This window comes from Scaptodrosophila lebanonensis, unplaced genomic scaffold, assembly GCF_003285725.1.
Source record: "Scaptodrosophila lebanonensis strain 11010-0011.00,11010-0021.00 unplaced genomic scaffold, SlebRS2 tig00000053-arrow-pilon, whole genome shotgun sequence".
NCBI lineage: Eukaryota > Metazoa > Arthropoda > Insecta > Diptera > Drosophilidae > Scaptodrosophila > Scaptodrosophila lebanonensis.
This window is the reverse complement of record NW_022060548.1, coordinates 13,338,245-13,356,719: the sequence shown is the minus strand read 5'-3', so window position 1 is coordinate 13,356,719 and position 18,475 is coordinate 13,338,245. Positions and strand designations below refer to the sequence as shown.

Genomic DNA, 18,475 nt, shown 5'->3' with positions numbered 1-18,475 from the left:
GACAGGGAATCAAGAGCATAAGCAACCGCAAATTAAACCACCACTAATGCACAGCATGTAAACTAAGAACAAGAATGCAAGCAAAGTATAAATAAATAAAAAAACATTGGTAAACTTAAATTGAGAACGCCCGATTTTGAAATTCTCTGTACCTATGTATAGAACATCTATATATCCCTTCATCGGGATTCTATCTCACGCAAAGGGTGTATGTCTGCACATGAACATCGGAATTGTCTCTATAATATAATAAGCATAATGTAGTCTTTCAGATGCAGACTATAAAAAGCACAAAACAATTTCTATCGCATTTCTATGCAGCTGCTCGCAGATTTACCGGTGATTCACCGTTTTAGTGCTAAGCGAATTCAGTAAATGTATTTTAAAGAATTCTTTAGCGTTAAGCTTATTCTGTGAATGTATTCTTCCGATCTACAACAGCAGAAATTCAAAAACACATACATACATACATATGTACGTAATGTATATATTAAATGGAACACATTTTAATATTGAACTGCAAAGTGAAATTCATACATAGATATGGATGTAGATAGTGCTTACGCATAAATGTGTATATACATACATATGTACACCATGCGGATAAGGACATTTGTTGGTTGAGAACGTGGCAGTTGTACGCTTTTAAAAGGGAAAAAGTCAGTGTAAGCCACATTCTCTTTTTTACTAGTTTAGTTTATAGCTCTTTGGTAGAACTATTTTCAATTGGAAGGTTGATTTCAGGCGTAAGATCATGGTTCAAAAAAAAAAAGCAAAATAAAATCGATTCGAACGTGACAAAAAACTACTTTTCTGTTTAAATTGCCCATACGCTGTCATACATGAAAGTAACGGTCAGCATCCAATCTAACGCCGAGACTTACACATACGCACAAAGACGACTCGCACACACCAAAGACGCGCCTATTATGTACATACATATGTATATTATTTCTATTACTTCGCGACAAGTCTGTCGAATCTATGTCTATGTATGTACACATCCATATTATTCACACGAAATTTAGAAGCAGCATCCATAGCCACAACGAATTTAAAATTTGCCGTTACAACACACACACGAACACATACAGACGCATGCATGAAAGTAACGGGCAGCTTCAGCAGAAATTCCTTCCAACTGTAAATGCGTACATACGCACAAAGAGCACTCACACACATTAAATACATAATTTCGCAACCTGTCTTTCGTATGCATGTTTATGTATGTATGTGTGTATGTACATACATATGTATTCACACATATTCTTTATATAAATTGTGTACTTACCTTGAGTAGAATTACTTAACTATTCATAAACGCTTTGCGTATTTTCGCACCACACGAATTATTATTAATTAAGTGTTGTTAGACACTTCATTTCAAAACCAAAACAGCAAAATATATATTGTATTAGAACAGTACGCATATGTACATGCGAACATGTACATATATATTTTTATGTGTAGAGAAAAATACTAGCGCATCCCTATTCAAAACAAAATTATTGAATTTTGGCGCATTTCACTATTCATGACTTTTCTCTACAAATGCACACGCACCGGCACCGACAGACACAGTTGGTTTTGATTTTTCAAATTATTTAGAATACTGCACAAAGCTTCGCGCTAATTACCATTAATTGTATATTTTTTATACATAGGAATATGTATGTGTAGAGAAGACAAAACTAGCACTTCACTTTTCAAAACAAAACAAAATTACATTTCACTTTCCATTGACTTTTCTCTACAAATCCACAGGCACCGACACAGTTAGATTTGTACATTCCAATTATTAAGTCTGCAATACAAGTTTCCCGAGAATTACGATTTTACGAAGAGACAAGTGCGCATCACACATCTGAACACTGCGGAGTCAAGAGCCGAACTGAAACAAACAAGCCTAGCATTGAATATAAAAGCACTAACAGCCGCCATTTTAGATCGTATTCGCTGTTCTGAAAGAGAGCGTTTTTTCTGTGTGCGTGCTGCTGTTGTTGGTGTTTTTGTCGTTGTTTCTTAAGCTCATACAAGAGTGTGATAAATTCTCTTAGAAGGTTGGTAATCAAGAGCGAAGCAGTGATCTTTTCAAATAATACTCTCAGGAGATTAAAGGCATAAGCAATACAAATTGTACTTGTTTCGCTTGTCCAAAAATAAAATAAATGAAATAAATTTTCCTAGGTTATGCTTTATTAGTATACATATTTGTTTATATGTATCTACTTTGCTTACATTGTTCTTCTTAGTTTAATTGTTGTCCATTATCAACACATACATATATATGTATACATATCTCTATATACACATACGCACAAAGACGACTCGCACACACCAAAGACGCGCCTATTATGTACATACATATGTATATTATTTCTATTACTTCGCGACAAGTCTGTCGAATCTATGTCTATGTATATACACATCCATACTATTCACACGAAATTTAGAAGCAGCAACCATAGCCACAACGAATTTAAAATTTGCCGTTACAACACACACACGAACACATACAGACGCATGCATGAAAGTAACGGGCAGCTTCAGCAGAAATTCCTTCCAACTGTAAATGCGTACATACGCACAAAGAGCACTCACACACATTAAATACATAATTTCGCAACCTGTCTTTCGTATGCATGTTTATGTATGTATGTGTGTATGTACATACATATGTATTCACACATATTCTTTATATAAATTGTGTACTTACCTTGAGTAGAATTACTTAACTATTCATAAACGCTTTGCGTATTTTCGCACCACACGAATTATTATTCATTAAGTGTTGTTGGACACTTCATTTCAAAACCAAAAACAGCAAAATATATATTGTATTAGAACAGTACGCATATGTACATATGAACATGTATATATTTTTATGTGTAGAGAAAAATACTAGCGCATCCCTATTCAAAACAAAATTATTGAATTTTGGCGCATTTCACTATTCATGACTTTTCTCTACAAATGCACACGCACCGGCACCGACAGACACAGTTGGTTTTGATTTTTCAAATTATTTAGAATACTGCACAAAGCTTCGCGCTAATTACGATTAATTGTATATTTTTTATACATATGAATATGTATGTGTAGAGAAGACAAAACTAGCACATCACTTTTCAAAACAAAACAAAATTACATTTCACTTTCCATTGACTTTTCTCTACAAATCCACAGGCACCGACACAGTTAGATTTGTACATTCCAATTATTAAGTCTGCAATACAAGTTTCCCGAGAATTACGATTTTACGAAGAGACAAGTGCGCATCACACATCTGAACACTGCGGAGTCAAGAGCCGAACTGAAACAAACAAGCCTAGCATTGAATATAAAAGCACTAACAGCCGCCATTTTAGATCGTATTCGCTGTTCTGAAAGAGAGCGTTTTTTCTGTGTGCGTGCTGCTGTTGTTGGTGTTTTTGTCGTTGTTTCTTAAGCTCATACAAGAGTGTGATAAATTCTCTTAGAAGGTTGGTAATCAAGAGCGAAGCAGTGATCTTTTCAAATAATACTCTCAGGAGATTAAAGGCATAAGCAATACAAATTGTACTTGTTTCGCTTGTCCAAAAATAAAATAAATGAAATAAATTTTCCTAGGTTATGCTTTATTAGTATACATATTTGTTTATATGTATCTACTTTGCTTACATTGTTCTTCTTAGTTTAATTGTTGTCCATTATCAACACATACATATATATGTATACATATCTCTATATACACATACGCACAAAGACGACTCGCACACACCAAAGACGCGCCTATTATGTACATACATATGTATATTATTTCTATTACTTCGCGACAAGTCTGTCGAATCTATGTCTATGTATATACACATCCATACTATTCACACGAAATTTAGAAGCAGCAACCATAGCCACAACGAATTTAAAATTTGCCGTTACAACACACACACGAACACATACAGACGCATGCATGAAAGTAACGGGCAGCTTCAGCAGAAATTCCTTCCAACTGTAAATGCGTACATACGCACAAAGAGCACTCACACACATTAAATACATAATTTCGCAACCTGTCTTTCGTATGCATGTTTATGTATGTATGTGTGTATGTACATACATATGTATTCACACATATTCTTTATATAAATTGTGTACTTACCTTGAGTAGAATTACTTAACTATTCATAAACGCTTTGCGTACTTTCGCACCACACGAATTATTATTCATTAAGTGTTGTTGGACACTTCATTTCAAAACCAAAAACAGCAAAATATATATTGTATTAGAACAGTACGCATATGTACATATGAACATGTATATATTTTTATGTGTAGAGAAAAATACTAGCGCATCCCTATTCAAAACAAAATTATTGAATTTTGGCGCATTTCACTATTCATTGACTTTTCTCTACAAATGCACACGCACCGGCACCGACAGACACAGTTGGTTTTGATTTTTCAAATTATTTAGAATACTGCACAAAGCTTCGCGCTAATTACGATTAATTGTATATTTTTTATACATATGAATATGTATGTGTAGAGAAGACAAAACTAGCACATCACTTTTCAAAACAAAACAAAATTACATTTCACTTTCCATTGACTTTTCTCTACAAATCCACAGGCACCGACACAGTTAGATTTGTACATTCCAATTATTAAGTCTGCAATACAAGTTTCCCGAGAATTACGATTTTACGAAGAGACAAGTGCGCATCACACATCTGAACACTGCGGAGTCAAGAGCCGAACTGAAACAAACAAGCCTAGCATTGAATATAAAAGCACTAACAGCCGCCATTTTAGATCGTATTCGCTGTTCTGAAAGAGAGCGTTTTTTCTGTGTGCGTGCTGCTGTTGTTGGTGTTTTTGTCGTTGTTTCTTAAGCTCATACAAGAGTGTGATAAATTCTCTTAGAAGGTTGGTAATCAAGAGCGAAGCAGTGATCTTTTCAAATAATACTCTCAGGAGATTAAAGGCATAAGCAATACAAATTGTACTTGTTTCGCTTGTCCAAAAATAAAATAAATGAAATAAATTTTCCTAGGTTATGCTTTATTAGTATACATATTTGTTTATATGTATCTACTTTGCTTACATTGTTCTTCTTAGTTTAATTGTTGTCCATTATCTATACATACATATATATGTATACATATCTCTATATACATACATACATACATATGTATGTACATATTTACATATTAAAACAGTTTGTCCTAACTGGTAGGAGCTTGGAAGCTGAGGGGATACTTAAATACTAGAAAGCGGATGTTTTATTTATACTTGTATACATACATACATTTTTATGTAAATGGTAGTCCAATTTAAGGAAACGCTATAAATTACATACATACATACATACATATGTATGTAAATTATTTTATGTACATATATTATATTATACCGTTAACTCTGTTAATTTGTAGATATGCGTATTCCAACATAATTTGTTTATTCAACAATAAAATATATGTATACAAATGCATAACTATGTGCAAAAAGTGGAATAATTCGTATTTGCTTTTTAAATCGTATTTCCTTGTGCCTTATTGAGTCAACACGAGCACGGACTTAATTAAAATATGAAGTGTTTGTTGTTTTCAGTTCGTGCAAATTCAACTTCTGTGGCAGATTCTAAAAAAAAAAAAATAAATTCATAAGATTTACTTCCAGCCTATGTCGCTGCTGGCTGCTGCAGGTGCACTAGCTGTGGGCTGGTAGTCCGGTGGTATGCTAAATCCCAGCACTTCGAAAGCGCCGTCTCCGTTTCCTGTATTCATTTTGGTAGCAGTTGGCGCGTTAGTTTTTGTCGGATATGGCGGATTGGATGCAGCAGCAGCAGGAATTGGATTTGGCCCAATATTTGGTAGTGATAGTTTTGACGCATTTGCGACATTTGGGTAAAGGCTCGGTATATTGGATGTAGCGCAGTTTCCTTCGCCATTTTGAAGAAGCGCATTTTGAAAGAATACGGGATAACGAGGTTTGAAAGTATTTGCCTCGAATTGTTCATTGTTGACATCCTCTTGAAAAATAGGTGGACCTGGATAAAATTGTATTATTATTATAAAGAAGTTGGATATAACAAGTGCATTTTATAAAATGAAACTTACGTAAGGGGGTGTGCACTGCTAGTCCCTGATCGTCGGTTGTTCCAATAAGTGGAACTGTGCCAATAACTATAGGGAAATTCACCACCAGATCACCCCCGCCATGCAAACGAAAAGTTTTGGCTATGAAACGCAACGTGTAGCTTACTTTAATGGGATCATGTGGCGATTGCGTTGTGGGTGTTGTTGGCGGCACTATTAGAAACTCCTTGAACTCGGCTTTGTTGTGTTTCAAGACCTCGCCACAGTGTTTATCAGCAATGCGAGCCTCGGTTTTTTTAAGCTGCTCCTCTCCAGAATTGGCACGATAACTCACATTTTTGAACAGTCGCACCTTGACGTCCTGGCATTGCACTTCCGATTGATTGTCGAGGAGAATTTTAAACTGTATTTTCTGTCCTGGCACATACCCACTGTACGATGTACTGACATCCATAATCATTGGCTTACCACCAAACAATGATCCCCACCAAAAGGTTTTCTCCTCGACACGATGCTGTGGTTGCTAAAAGTATAATACAAATTTATTCATAAATTTAAATTTTAAACTTGAGAAAGTAGACTCACGAGATTTTCGCGTTGTTGATTCAGATCGTACGGCAAAATCACCGTAAAGCATTGCTTGAAAATATTATTGTAGCGTACTGCGCGGTCAATTGTCAAGGTCACCTCATGTTTAATCTGTCCGTGCATACCATTAAAAGAGGTGGGTGCGTTCAACGGTATGGCTGCCTGAAATGGGAAAACATACTTTCCCTTTGGCAGCTCCAGTGGCGATCCACCACTCTGTCCATACACATATTTGTCACTACTGTAATAAATCTCTGTAGTTGTATGAGTCTCAACTATCTTAATCGGCTTGCCATCGGTGCCGGGCTTTTCAACGTCCTCCTGCCAGCGTGTCTCAACGAAACCATTCACGGTGATGAAAATAGCTGTGGGTGGGAGAAACAGTCGCACTTGCTACATTGTACGTTGCAGTAATTTGCTTTGTAGTTCTATTAAGCTCTTCGTGGTCACTCATACATAGTTTACATACATAATGGTCTTTACATCGAATTATAAATATTCACAATATACGGTACTTCAAAATATAAAAAAGTGCTTATTCAATTAATGCATAATTGGTTTGTGTTGAAATGTATAAAACAATACGCGAGCGTTTAGTTTTTAGCTGATTGTACTTCCGGGTGCGTACAAATTTACTAGACCTATAACCGGTTCAACTCCAACAAACTTCAGAGACAATCTGCTCGCTGTCTAACTTCACATGCCGGTTCGGCGCAAACAACTCAAATAGAATAAAAAATGCTTCGATATTGTTGAATTTAAAAACTTGTTTTTTTTGTCCCTACAGAATCAAATGGCCAACTGCTACAATAATAACATTTGTCCGTGCTACCCATCTACAATAACATAACGAAATTGAACAAAAATATAATGCGCACACGCAATTCAAGTTAATGAAGAACAGTGACGGTGACGTCATTTTTATTGTCTTGTTAAACTTACAGCGTATAGTTTTGGGACGCTCTGTGATAAGTTCTGCTGTCCCGGAAATCACCTGGCCGGCATAATATACACCTAGTGGATTGTTATCGAATGCAAATGTTACTTTGCTACTCATCTTGGCAGTGAGGGGCGTTGTCTCGTCTTGCTACTGGAACAACAATAATTTTCTTTGGTAAATGTGTTTTTTAAAGCTTGCTTTCGCTTACAGGAAATCCAATGCTTGAATTTGTTATATTGTTATATTATTGTTACAGCGGGTGGGATTAGCAGTAGAAGACACTGAGGCAAACAGCAAACGCTATGCGCGAAAATGCGGACACACGCACCAAGCAACAATTTCATACTAAACCCAGAGTGGATTAATAAATAAGGTATAGCCACATGTTTTACGAACGATAGCGCTCGTACTTTACGTTGCACTAATAGCGTAGAAATAAGAAGGTACGTGGTTCAGCAGTGTTATTTTACTCCATAAATATGTATAAACCGGAATATTATATGGTATCTGTAAGTACATACATACTCGCATGTGTACTAATCAATTGTTTAAAATGATTTTCTATATGATTGCGCTCAACGGCCCTTTGTTGTTTAAAATTCAACCCAGTCGCGTTGGGTGGCAACGCCGTTTTATCAGCTGTTCCCTGACAGCCAACAAAATAAAGAAAATTGTTTCTCGGGAGTTTTAATAAAATTATTCAAATATTGTTTTGGCTTACTGTCCTCGGATTGCCCATACAGGAACGTATTAAATTCTGAAATTAACTGCGAGCCTTTTCGTTAAAGAGTAGTGCCATTTCTAATTGTGAATAATGTACGCCAATTAATTGAAAATCGAAAGACGCGTGTAGTTAGTCGTCGAGTTGTATTATGTGCTTGTACATATGTATGTGTGTATATAGTTTTGCATTTATAGTCGAGGGCGCGGTGTGCAGTGCGATGCGTCGTGGTCCAATGTAGGGGCATATTAATATTGGCGAAAATATTTTTGGATGCGTTGAATTGTTTTTTGTCGTGCAGTTTAATGAGAAGAGCACTACAGGAAAAGCAGCAACGATGACCGAACGTTTGCGCATCACATTGCACAATCCGGATCATATTTACTTCGCCGGTGACATTATACGGGGCGAGATTTGGTTAAACGTTATTAAACGTACCAAAATACGCGGTAAGTTTAACATACATACATTGAAACATATGTATGTATGTACATACATGTTCCAATATTTTGCGAATCTTGAGTTAAAAGTTTTTTCATCCGCCGCACCTGACTCATTTAGGTAATTTTTGCAGTCGTACATTTACAGAAACCGCATTAGCAAAATCAAAGAAATTTCTTAAAAGCTTCAAGAAAACAGGGGCAACAATGAAAAATGTGCCTACTGCATGAGTTCTTTGATGAATAATTATGTTTATTAATTATCGGTAGTTATTTGACACACTCATCTCGCGTTCGTTTCAGTAAATGCTTCTTTAAGCTATTTTCCTAATTGTTTGGTCTCTTGCACATAAGGTGCGTTGCTATTGAAAAGGTTGTGTTTGTTTATAAGCCAAATAGAAACAAAAGACTCTACTCCCAAAACAGCTTCGGGAGCAAATATAGGAGCGGATTTGCAATGCTATACAATTCTATAAAATATGCAATTTTGTTTTCAATCAATTTGCAGATATAAAGCTGTTTTAAAGCCTTTTTTGTCCCTGTATCTCAATAAGTTGTACAAATTTGCATGCCAAATACAATCTTTTCTTTAATTTCTCAGTGAAGGGTAGGAAAAGAACCCTACATGGATTAGTATTAATACACGTTTTTGCATCTGTGGCTTTGAATGCTCACTCTTGTATGCGTTCGTAACAAATAAAAAATCTTATATCTGGGTACAGCAATAAGTACTGTAAGAATGATGGTTTTGTTTTATTCGTGGATGTGTGCGTGAGACTGTTGCGAGAGCGCCACTGTTATCTTTCAAGTTTAAGTACGCTACGCTCGCGAACAAACGGCATTTTAGTTTACCTTTGAAGCCATACGGCTGCTTTGATTTTTTGCCCGTTGCTGAAAAAATTTCATATCATACATACAAGCAAATTCCAAAATATGTACGCAATATAAGCATTGATTTATTATCATTGCACATTTATTTGTACAAATATATTATATAGCACTGCGTATATATAGTACTTATGTGTGCTGATCCAAGAGACGCTTTTGTGTAAGGGAAAATATTTTGGCTTTTTGGGAAAATTCGTTTTTTTTTTGTTATATCGTATGGCTTCGCAGATGAAACTAATTTGTCACAATATTCTATTAGCTCAAAACCACAGAAGGCGTAGCCCAGTGTACAAATACACATGTACACATACGATATATCTACAAACATGTTCGGGCTTTATTGAGACGGCAATGATTTTCTTATATTGTTTTCTATTAATAAAAAAAATGGCTTGGCACAATATGCCTTAAGGCCACGGCTTAGCCCTTGTTGATCTTATCCTTGAGAAAACGTTCGACACGTGGCCATATTTCTTTGGTTTCACGACCTTTGAAGCTGGTTACTAGCCCACGTTTGTCATACCAGGACAAAACTGGATCCATAAGCTCTTCGTATAGTTGTAAACGTTTCCTTACTACCTCTGGCTTATCATCCTCTCGCTGTGTCAGAGACTCTCCCGTGACATCATCCTTGCCAGGGACTTTAGGATCACTGAAACCTATGTTATAGATGCGTCCAGACGGCGCGTGAATCCAACGATTTTTAACACGCTCGATAATGACATCGTGTGGAATGTTTAGATTAATAACAGCATCGATTTGTTCTCGAACCGACAAGACTTCAGCTTGTTCACTGTTTCGGGGAAATCCATCCAGTATATAAGATTTGTTTCCGACTTCAGTGATGCGCCCCAGCATCGCCTTTGTTACAATATCATCGGGCACTAGCTGGCCAGCGGCAATAAACTCGCGGGCCTTCCTGCCCAATTCTGTGTTTTTTACAATGTTTTGACGTAACAGGTCACCAGAGGAGATGTGTAGAAAGCCAAAGGTTTTAACAATACGTTCAGATATGGTCCCCTTGCCAGAGCCGGGTGCACCGATTATCACAGCACGAAAGATTTTTGTGTACATTATAGTGGGGGTGGGTGTGGTCATCTGTAAAATACAAACAGAGCGAAACTTAATAATGCTTTGAAGTCATTGTAATACAAGCCATATTAGTTGGGACATAAGGCACCAAGCAACAGGTGCAGGGCAGCCGACAGGCCGGGCGAACCAACAATAACAGCAGTGGCAGCAAATCGGCATCTTATAACTTTATGCTCTTTGTCTTTTCATTGTTGTTGCTGCTTGCTTATCGTTCAAAGTCCAAGTCGCTACACAACACAGTGTGTTTGCTATATTTTGTTTTTTTTTTTCGTTTAAAGTCGGCGCAATTTACTTTATTTTTTCTTACACTTTGTGGCCAAGCTCTTATGTAAATTGGCACTTACATGAACATCTAAATTTGTATACAGTAGCCAGTACAATAGCCCAGCTGCGCTGTTTCGTATATTCCGATGTACTTATTTATTACTTTTGTTGCCTGTATTCTGATTACACGTTGTTCTCTTCAACTGCTGCCTTAATAATTTTTTTTATTTTTGCTATGCACATAATCCCAAAATTGGGCGATCCTGTTGCCGTCGCAACCAAAAATCAACTAAAAGGCAAAATCTTGAATGGGTTTAATTTTTGTTTAGCTTCCAGACTTCGTACGTACATACATATGCACACAGGTATGTGTGTATGCGGCTCGTATGATTTTCAAACACACACAGATAACCAATACCAGATAGCCAATTGAGACAGGGTGCTCTCAGCGGTATATTTGTATTGGTGAGAAAATACGTTCGTCTCAAATGCGCCCTGAAAACGTTGCGCCGTCTATTGTGAATGTTATAGCCGGTATTACTGCTACTGCCATGTGCAGTTTTTAGCATATTCGAGCGTATTGTAATTCATAATTAACTGTATGAAAAATTAAAAAAAATATTTATACTTTATCATGCGAATCATGCAAAGGGCTTCGAAAGCTTTATTGGTGTGGTTTTCTTAATAATAGGCGTAAACGCCGAAAAAGAGAACTTATTACAATCATATTAAATACCATTATCGTGCATAGACTAAGAAACTTAAAGCTGCTGCCAACATTTCTGCAGGTCCAGTCCCACCTACATTGCTAAAGTTGTCAACTTAGCTATCACTTTTCGTTCGTTGACTGCACTTTCTTTAGAATATTCTTATCACTCTCGATAATTCCCTGTTTGCGTTCCTTCCGCGCCTCTTTGATCATCTCGTCGATTTCCTCAATAGTGGGATCATTACCTTTTTCGGCTGCATTTGGTGGTTTTTTTCCAGCACAATCGTTGCTCTTACTCTTCCTTCGTTGGCCATTGCTGTCGGCGTGCTTATCCACATTGGTGCGAGCATCGGCTGTGCGGACCCAAGTGTAGCGACCGCGCCCACGTCCTCGTTGATTATTACGTTCCCGTTTTGGACTTGTGGATCCGGAATGACGGTGTGGCTGAAATGGTGATGGAGTGCGTCGACGTGGCTGAAATGGTGATGGAGTGCGACGACGCGGCTGAAATGGCGAGGGGGTGCGTCGGCGCGAGTGAAATGGTGATGGACGACGTCGGCCAAAAGAGCGTGAACGTGATCGGTCTCGGAGAAAGTTATTGTAGCGATTTCCACCGCGTAACTGTGCATATCGTCCAGGAACATATCGTTTTCTAGCCGGTGACCGAGTGCGACTCCGGGAATTGCTTCTGAATCGACGGCTCCGAAATCTGGGCGAAGGACTGTGAGAACGCAGAGGTCCACTACGATGTGAGCTAGGCTGACGTCTTTCGTTGCGCCTTTTATGTGGCGAGTTTGTGCCTGAGCGCGAACGTGAACGAGAGTGTGATGAACTTTGCTGTCTATTGAGAGGCGTTGCCAAACGGACCATGCCGAATTTGTCAATTTTTTTGATTTGAAAAGAAAGTTTTTGGCTCTCGTTCGATTTGGGTGCGGGTGGTGGCCGCTCCTCATGACTGCTGCTTGCAGCTACAGATGCTGCATATTGGGAGGTGCTAGGTCCCATATGATCATATGCATTAGACATCATATTGATTGATGGTGGCGGGGGCGGTGAAGATTCTGACGGCTTTAAGCTAAAATGTTGACTTTGTTCAATGTACTTCTGCAAATTAGCCTTAAGTTGCGCCTCGTTGCGAGCACTGGTCATAAGTCTGTAAGCAAATTTCGATATAGATGGCAAGCAAGTCAATAAGATAACATTCCCGCAAAGCTCAATTTCGCTTGCCTTCGACAACATATCATATATTTACATACGAGAAGGGCTTGTCTGAGTGTTATGCATATTATGTTTAAACACTTTAAAAAGTTTACTGACACATTTTTCACTAGAAATATGCTAAAACTTTTCATACTTAATTATTAAGAAAACAAGAATTGAATGCTACAGTTAAGCGGGTCGAACTCCCAAATACTCTGTACCCACCTACAAAAAGAACAAATTTCAGTAGAGAAGATTCCGAAAGTTATGGAAAATCACTAATAGCGGAGGAGTGGGGGCCATCAGAAAACAAAACCATAAACTTAACCTGCCTAAGGCTCAGTTTGCTCCAGCTATTGTAATTTCTGAGATCTTTTCGTTCAGATTACCATGGCTATAAAATGGACTGATCTTTTATATTGACCAATAATATATATACTTTGGGGGTCTGGCACGCCTCTTTCACATTAAACTAGTATACCCATTTATCTTTTGGGTATAGGGTGCAAACATACGAATTGAATTAGGTTTTGCAAACTCATAATCTGTTTTCAATACCTTTATTGATATGTGTATAATTTGCTGAGCTTTGGCTTTGCGTGAATCTCTCATAGTATATAATGTCCACATACTTAGTCAGTCATATAAACATACACACAAATGTACATGACGGAATGCATGAACAGATTACAGTAAAAACACAAGAACATTTACGCAAAACACTTACCTATAGGCCTCATTAAAATCAATTTTCTTCAACATTTCCACAGTATCCATATCTCGTTGTTCCCTTTTGGGATTTCCTTTATCCTTGCTGCGCCCCCTGCTTTGCTTCTTTTTGCCTTTCTTCTTTGCTTTTTTGTGCTTGTTGGCATCGCGCAATAGTTTGCGTACGCTACTCATGGTCTCATCATCGTCCAGCTTGAACTCATTTGCCTTTTGTGCATCGCTGACGGCAGGCTCCATGGCATAAAAGGGCTGGTTAAAATGTAATCCGGCCCCATGATGGTGGGGTTTGCCAGCTAAAAGTGATAATAGGTTAGATCTCATCAGTTGCAAGTAAAGGACACATTTACACGAAGCCTCAAGTCGTGAAAATAGAATCTATACACTATCGTTCAAAAAGCTCGTTAAAACTAAACTAATTTGATGTAAAAATATTGAAGGAATTTTTAGTATGAAAACTCACGATTTTTGGGTATAGTATAAATGTAGAGCGATAAGATTTGAAATACTTACTTGGAATCTGGTCATCACTCTCGCTCTCACTACCGCTGGAGGAGCTATCATCATCCGATGAATGTGCTGTTTGAGCTGCAACGATCGCTGCTTTGCCCATGTTTCCTCCAACAGGCATGTGTGTGTGAATATCTCCATACAGCTGGGACATTTGTGCTACTTGCGGTCGCTGAAGAGCATCCAGCAACTGGCGCGCCTGCTCATGCTGTGGCAGCAAATGAAGACAATCGTTATAGGCCTTTATCGCCTCTGGCAGCCGGTTGTCTTCTTCGTAACTGCGACCAAGCGCAACTAATGTTTCGCCCATATATTTACGCGCATTCACATGGTACTTATTTAAACAGAGCGCCTTCTCGAAGTCCTCAATGGCCTTCAAGAAGGAGCCGCGATTTGCATAGAGCGCACCGCGCGCTACTAAACCCTCCACATTACGTGGATCTATATGCAAGGCCTTATTTAAACATTGAAACGCTTCGACTTGCTGACCGTTTTTAAAATGCTCAATACCATCAGCCACGGAGCTGGATGGGAGCACGGGTAGGTAATAATGACGGATTTAGTCACATATTCGTTGCTTTTGGAACACTAGCTAATGCAGTGACTACTTACCGAAAAGCCCACTGTGAAGCCTGTTTTTGCCGCAATTCGGCTGCGTAATCCTGTTCTGGAAACCCCGCTTTCAGGTAACTTATGAGTGTTAAACTTGAATTGGGTTGGATGCCATTCATTTGAAATAGCACATCATAGTTAGGGTTTTGAAATTCCAACGATTCAAGGAGCTGCTCCTCGTAGTGTGGGGTATGACCCAATCCTAACGAGTGGATTTGTCTAGCCGTAAGTACATAACATGTGAGTTCAGTCGACCAAATAATTATCGCTTCCTGCCTTACCGATAGTACTTGGGAAAGTCAGTTAGCTCGCATAGACCCAATTTAATGTCTGTTGCGTTACTCTGGTTTCCAGGAGCTGTACCCAGAGTTAGCCGCTCGGCATCGGCAGATACTTCTAGAATTTCGCAGCGTAAGAAATCGTTAGGCGCGAAATTGCGCGTGCTTCCAATCAACGCTGCCTGCAAAAACGTTTAAATATTGGAGCAAGCCTATTTCCCCCCATGTACTCACCTTGATGGGAATATCTGCTAAGTAGAAATGTAGAGGCTCTGCCGTGCATAATGGTTTGACCACAATGCGAGCTGAACCCACAATTTTTTGAACCGCAGCGCAAATAATATCACCTGGCTTCAAAGCACTCATCCGATAACGTCCGCCATCGCCCTTGTCCTTTACGTTCAGAAAGTATTCGAATGGTGCAAGTGGTACAACATAATCTTGAGCTAACGTAAATGTAAAATTGCTGTATTTAAGGTCCTTCTAAAATGTTAATGTTAATGAGGTACCTTGGGCTAGTAAAGAATCCTCCATAACATTAGCTACAAGGTGTCTATCATATAAATCGATTGCTTTGCGCGCCAAAAATTGGTGCATTTTAAGGCGCTTAGCACGTTCCTGAAACGTGAAGAACTTCTGGCGTTCCTGATACACACTATAATTGGGCTGAATAAGGCCCATATTGCGCAAATCCTCGACGCTGCGTTCGTCTTCCCAAATTTTCTGCATAGGCTGGCCATGGTAGCATAGCGCACGTGCTATGTAATTTGCATTCATTGTGACAAATGCAACGCTACTCCATCGAATTATAATGTGATTCCGTAGGTGTGTCTAGAAAAAAGATATACTCGTATGTGTGTATGTATATGCATTGTATGTATGTACATACATACGTATAATATGCACGCAAAAAATAATAGCGGTGGCGCAAGAACTATAACAAAGCCCTTGTATGGTCGAAATTTATATTTATGCGCCTTTTGTTGTATATGGATAGACTCAAAAATTAGTCCTTTCTAATAATTCTTTACCGGTTAAACAGTTAATTGTTTGCAAAGAAAACTATTTGTACGCCACTGCACCCAGATTAAAATAAGGCCCAAAATACAATATGGCAACACTGGTGGGTGCTGTGTTGCATAGAGTGCTGAAGTTGTGTATCACGCAGCTATTATTATACATTTTACAAAAATAACTGCTAGATGTCGCTTTGACAGAAATAAATCTAATTTATTCTGTTATATTCTCTGTGAGTTTTTATCTTTTCAATTTTAAATAATTGATAACTTTACTGTTATTGTTTTGCAGCTGTTAAAATACAAGTCACTGGTAAAGGCAAATGCAAATGGTTGGAAATATTACGCAAAAACTCTAACAACAATGAGTACTCGCGCAGCCTGTTTTATACCAGCAAGGAGATCTACGAGCACAGTGAAACGACGCTGCCGCAGTTTGAGCCTCGAGGCATCGAGCTTAGCTCAGGAGAGCACACATTCGAATTTTCGGTTGCGCTAGGTCGGACGTTGCCGTCCAGTTTCAAGGGAAGTCATGGCAGCATTAAGTACAAGATGCGCGTACTAATACAGCGTCCTTGGACCTTCGATGAGCGACATACGATACCATTTACTGTCGTGAAGAATATGCCTCTTCCCGCATCCTATCGAACGAATCCCAGTCCGCTTGAAAAACAAATAACCAAGACCATCAGTTTGTTTGGCACTCGTCCTATAACGATGGTGGCTTTGCTACCGGAGGACTTTGCAGTGCGTGGTGAGCCTTTGCGCATTTGTGTGACCATCATGAACAATAGTACTACAAATGTGGAGAAGCTCCGTTTTATTGTGCTTCAGTACGTAACCTACTACAGTCATGTGCCGTTGCGTGTGCAGAAAGTTGAGTGTATAGCTTTAACCAGTAAGGAGACGGGTTCAGTGCACAAAAAGAGCGAACGCTCCTTTGCCCACGAGCTACTAATGCCAGAAGCAGCGCAGCCAAGTGATGAGGAAATGAGTGGCGTCATTACAATTTCTTACGAACTGCGTGTTGAAGCAGTACTTCGTGGTTTCTTCAAGAATTTGGTGCTAAATTTGCCTTTTAAGGTATACTCACAGGATGTGTCAGCGCGGCAGAGATCAGAGAGACCGCTGCCACCATCTCGTTCAGACAGTGGACCTCCGGAGTGTAGCGCTGGTAATCCTTTCGAGTTGACCGGCCCTGTAGCAGGCGCAAGTGTACCTACCTATCCACCGTTGGACTCGTCTATCGGGTCGCCGTCTCACTCTTCGCAATATAGTGACTGCAGCTCCCTGAACTTCACGTCTGACTCTTCGACCGCCACGCTTAGTGCTGCCGGGGGCGGGATGGAGTTGTCTTACACCTCGGGCTCTCAGTCATCACAATATGGCAGTCCATCAGCACGGGCCAGTCTGCGTAGTTCTAATGTGCCCTACATGCCGTATTCTTCTAGCCCACTAATGATTCAATCCTATCCACCGCCCCACGTACCACCGTATCCGTTGCCCGAATCCCCGCAGTATACATTGCTGGCATTAACTCCTCCATCGCCAGCTGTGCTGCCACAGTCTAGTGGCTACAATCAGTTGCCGTCGACATCTTCGGGTTCATCTTTCTTACATCCACGTCAGCCTCCTGGTGCTAATGAACTGCGTAAGTGTACAATTGAAAGAATATACATACGCATTACACGGATTTTTTAAAACTGAATTTCGTTCAACAGCGCCATCGTATGAGGAGCTTTTTGGCAATGCCAATTTGGCAAATGGGGCAGAAAAGTGAGCAAAGTTGCAAAGTTGCAGCCGCAAATACACCCAGGCCGATGTTACGTCCACTAGTACTTCTACAGTTTTTAAAATATTTGTTTTCTGGAAGTATTATATGTCGGATCATTTTAGTGAAATTCGTTACGGAAGTTCCGAAAATGTTTCAGGTATCATTTATAACTTTCATTTATAATTTAAGACAAATATTAAGCCAATTTGAAAACGCAAAACAGAGCAATGAAATTAATGCATCTTCATTATCAAAAAAAAAAAAAAAATATTTTTAAAGACTATTGGGCTTTTAGCTGCTATTCAAACATGTACTTTCCGTTTACTTAAAAACAAGTAGACTATGATTTCTATTAATGACGCAAGCTGAATTTGGAACTTCTTAAAACTATTGACTTACTTCTAAATAATATTATATAAATGAAACTTAAAATACGAAACATATACAGAATGCACAAAACCGGAAACAAAACAAAAATATTCAACGAACAAAATGTATATGTATACTAAGATATAGGCTGCGCAGACACAGTTACTGTGGCTTCTTACTTAAGTTTCGTTCATTCAAATTATTTATTTCTTTGCATTAACATAATAGTTATTTTGAAGATCATAAAAGTTCGAATTTAAAATGCTAG

General features: G+C 38.7%; 3 protein-coding genes across 8 annotated transcripts; 1 reads left to right on the top strand and 2 right to left on the bottom strand.

Moving 5' to 3' along the window:
- Nucleotides 1-5,476: 5,476 nt before the first annotated feature.
- LOC115624112 (arrestin domain-containing protein 3) lies at nucleotides 5,477-7,935 on the bottom strand. Of its 2 annotated transcripts, none has more exons than XM_030518706.1 (5): nucleotides 7,817-7,935; nucleotides 7,611-7,758; nucleotides 6,666-7,033; nucleotides 6,102-6,603; nucleotides 5,477-6,031 (listed from the first exon to the last, which is right to left on the bottom strand). In XM_030518706.1, exons 2-5 carry the CDS (start codon nucleotides 7,723-7,725, stop codon nucleotides 5,652-5,654), a joined length of 1,365 nt encoding a protein of 454 aa, XP_030374566.1. In that variant the 5' UTR covers nucleotides 7,726-7,758; nucleotides 7,817-7,935; the 3' UTR covers nucleotides 5,477-5,651. The 2 variants fall into 2 exon arrangements, with proteins under 2 accessions (XP_030374566.1, XP_030374567.1); XM_030518707.1 differs by having other exon boundaries at nucleotides 7,611-7,755; nucleotides 7,817-7,864.
- A 393-nt stretch (nucleotides 7,936-8,328) lies between these two features.
- LOC115624350 (arrestin domain-containing protein 3) lies at nucleotides 8,329-17,971 on the top strand. The gene is made up of 3 exons (XM_030519007.1): nucleotides 8,329-8,778; nucleotides 16,357-17,715; nucleotides 17,786-17,971. Exons 1-3 carry the CDS (start codon nucleotides 8,667-8,669, stop codon nucleotides 17,842-17,844), a joined length of 1,530 nt encoding a protein of 509 aa, XP_030374867.1. The 5' UTR covers nucleotides 8,329-8,666; the 3' UTR covers nucleotides 17,845-17,971.
- Nucleotides 9,721-16,099, bottom strand: LOC115624349 (tetratricopeptide repeat protein 14 homolog). Of its 5 annotated transcripts, none has more exons than XM_030519003.1 (8): nucleotides 15,938-16,099; nucleotides 15,558-15,879; nucleotides 15,283-15,494; nucleotides 15,052-15,230; nucleotides 14,771-14,989; nucleotides 14,162-14,682; nucleotides 13,650-13,944; nucleotides 11,639-12,875 (listed from the first exon to the last, which is right to left on the bottom strand). In XM_030519003.1, the coding sequence occupies exons 2-8, from the start codon at nucleotides 15,823-15,825 to the stop codon at nucleotides 11,843-11,845; spliced, it is 2,727 nt and encodes a 908-aa protein (XP_030374863.1). In that variant the 5' UTR covers nucleotides 15,826-15,879; nucleotides 15,938-16,099; the 3' UTR covers nucleotides 11,639-11,842. The 5 variants fall into 5 exon arrangements, with proteins under 5 accessions (XP_030374866.1, XP_030374865.1, XP_030374864.1 ...); XM_030519002.1 differs by having other exon boundaries at nucleotides 15,942-16,099; XM_030519004.1 differs by lacking the exons at nucleotides 11,639-12,875; nucleotides 13,650-13,944; nucleotides 14,162-14,682 and adding an exon at nucleotides 10,624-10,755 and having other exon boundaries at nucleotides 15,942-16,099.
- Nucleotides 17,972-18,475: the final 504 nt, after the last annotated feature.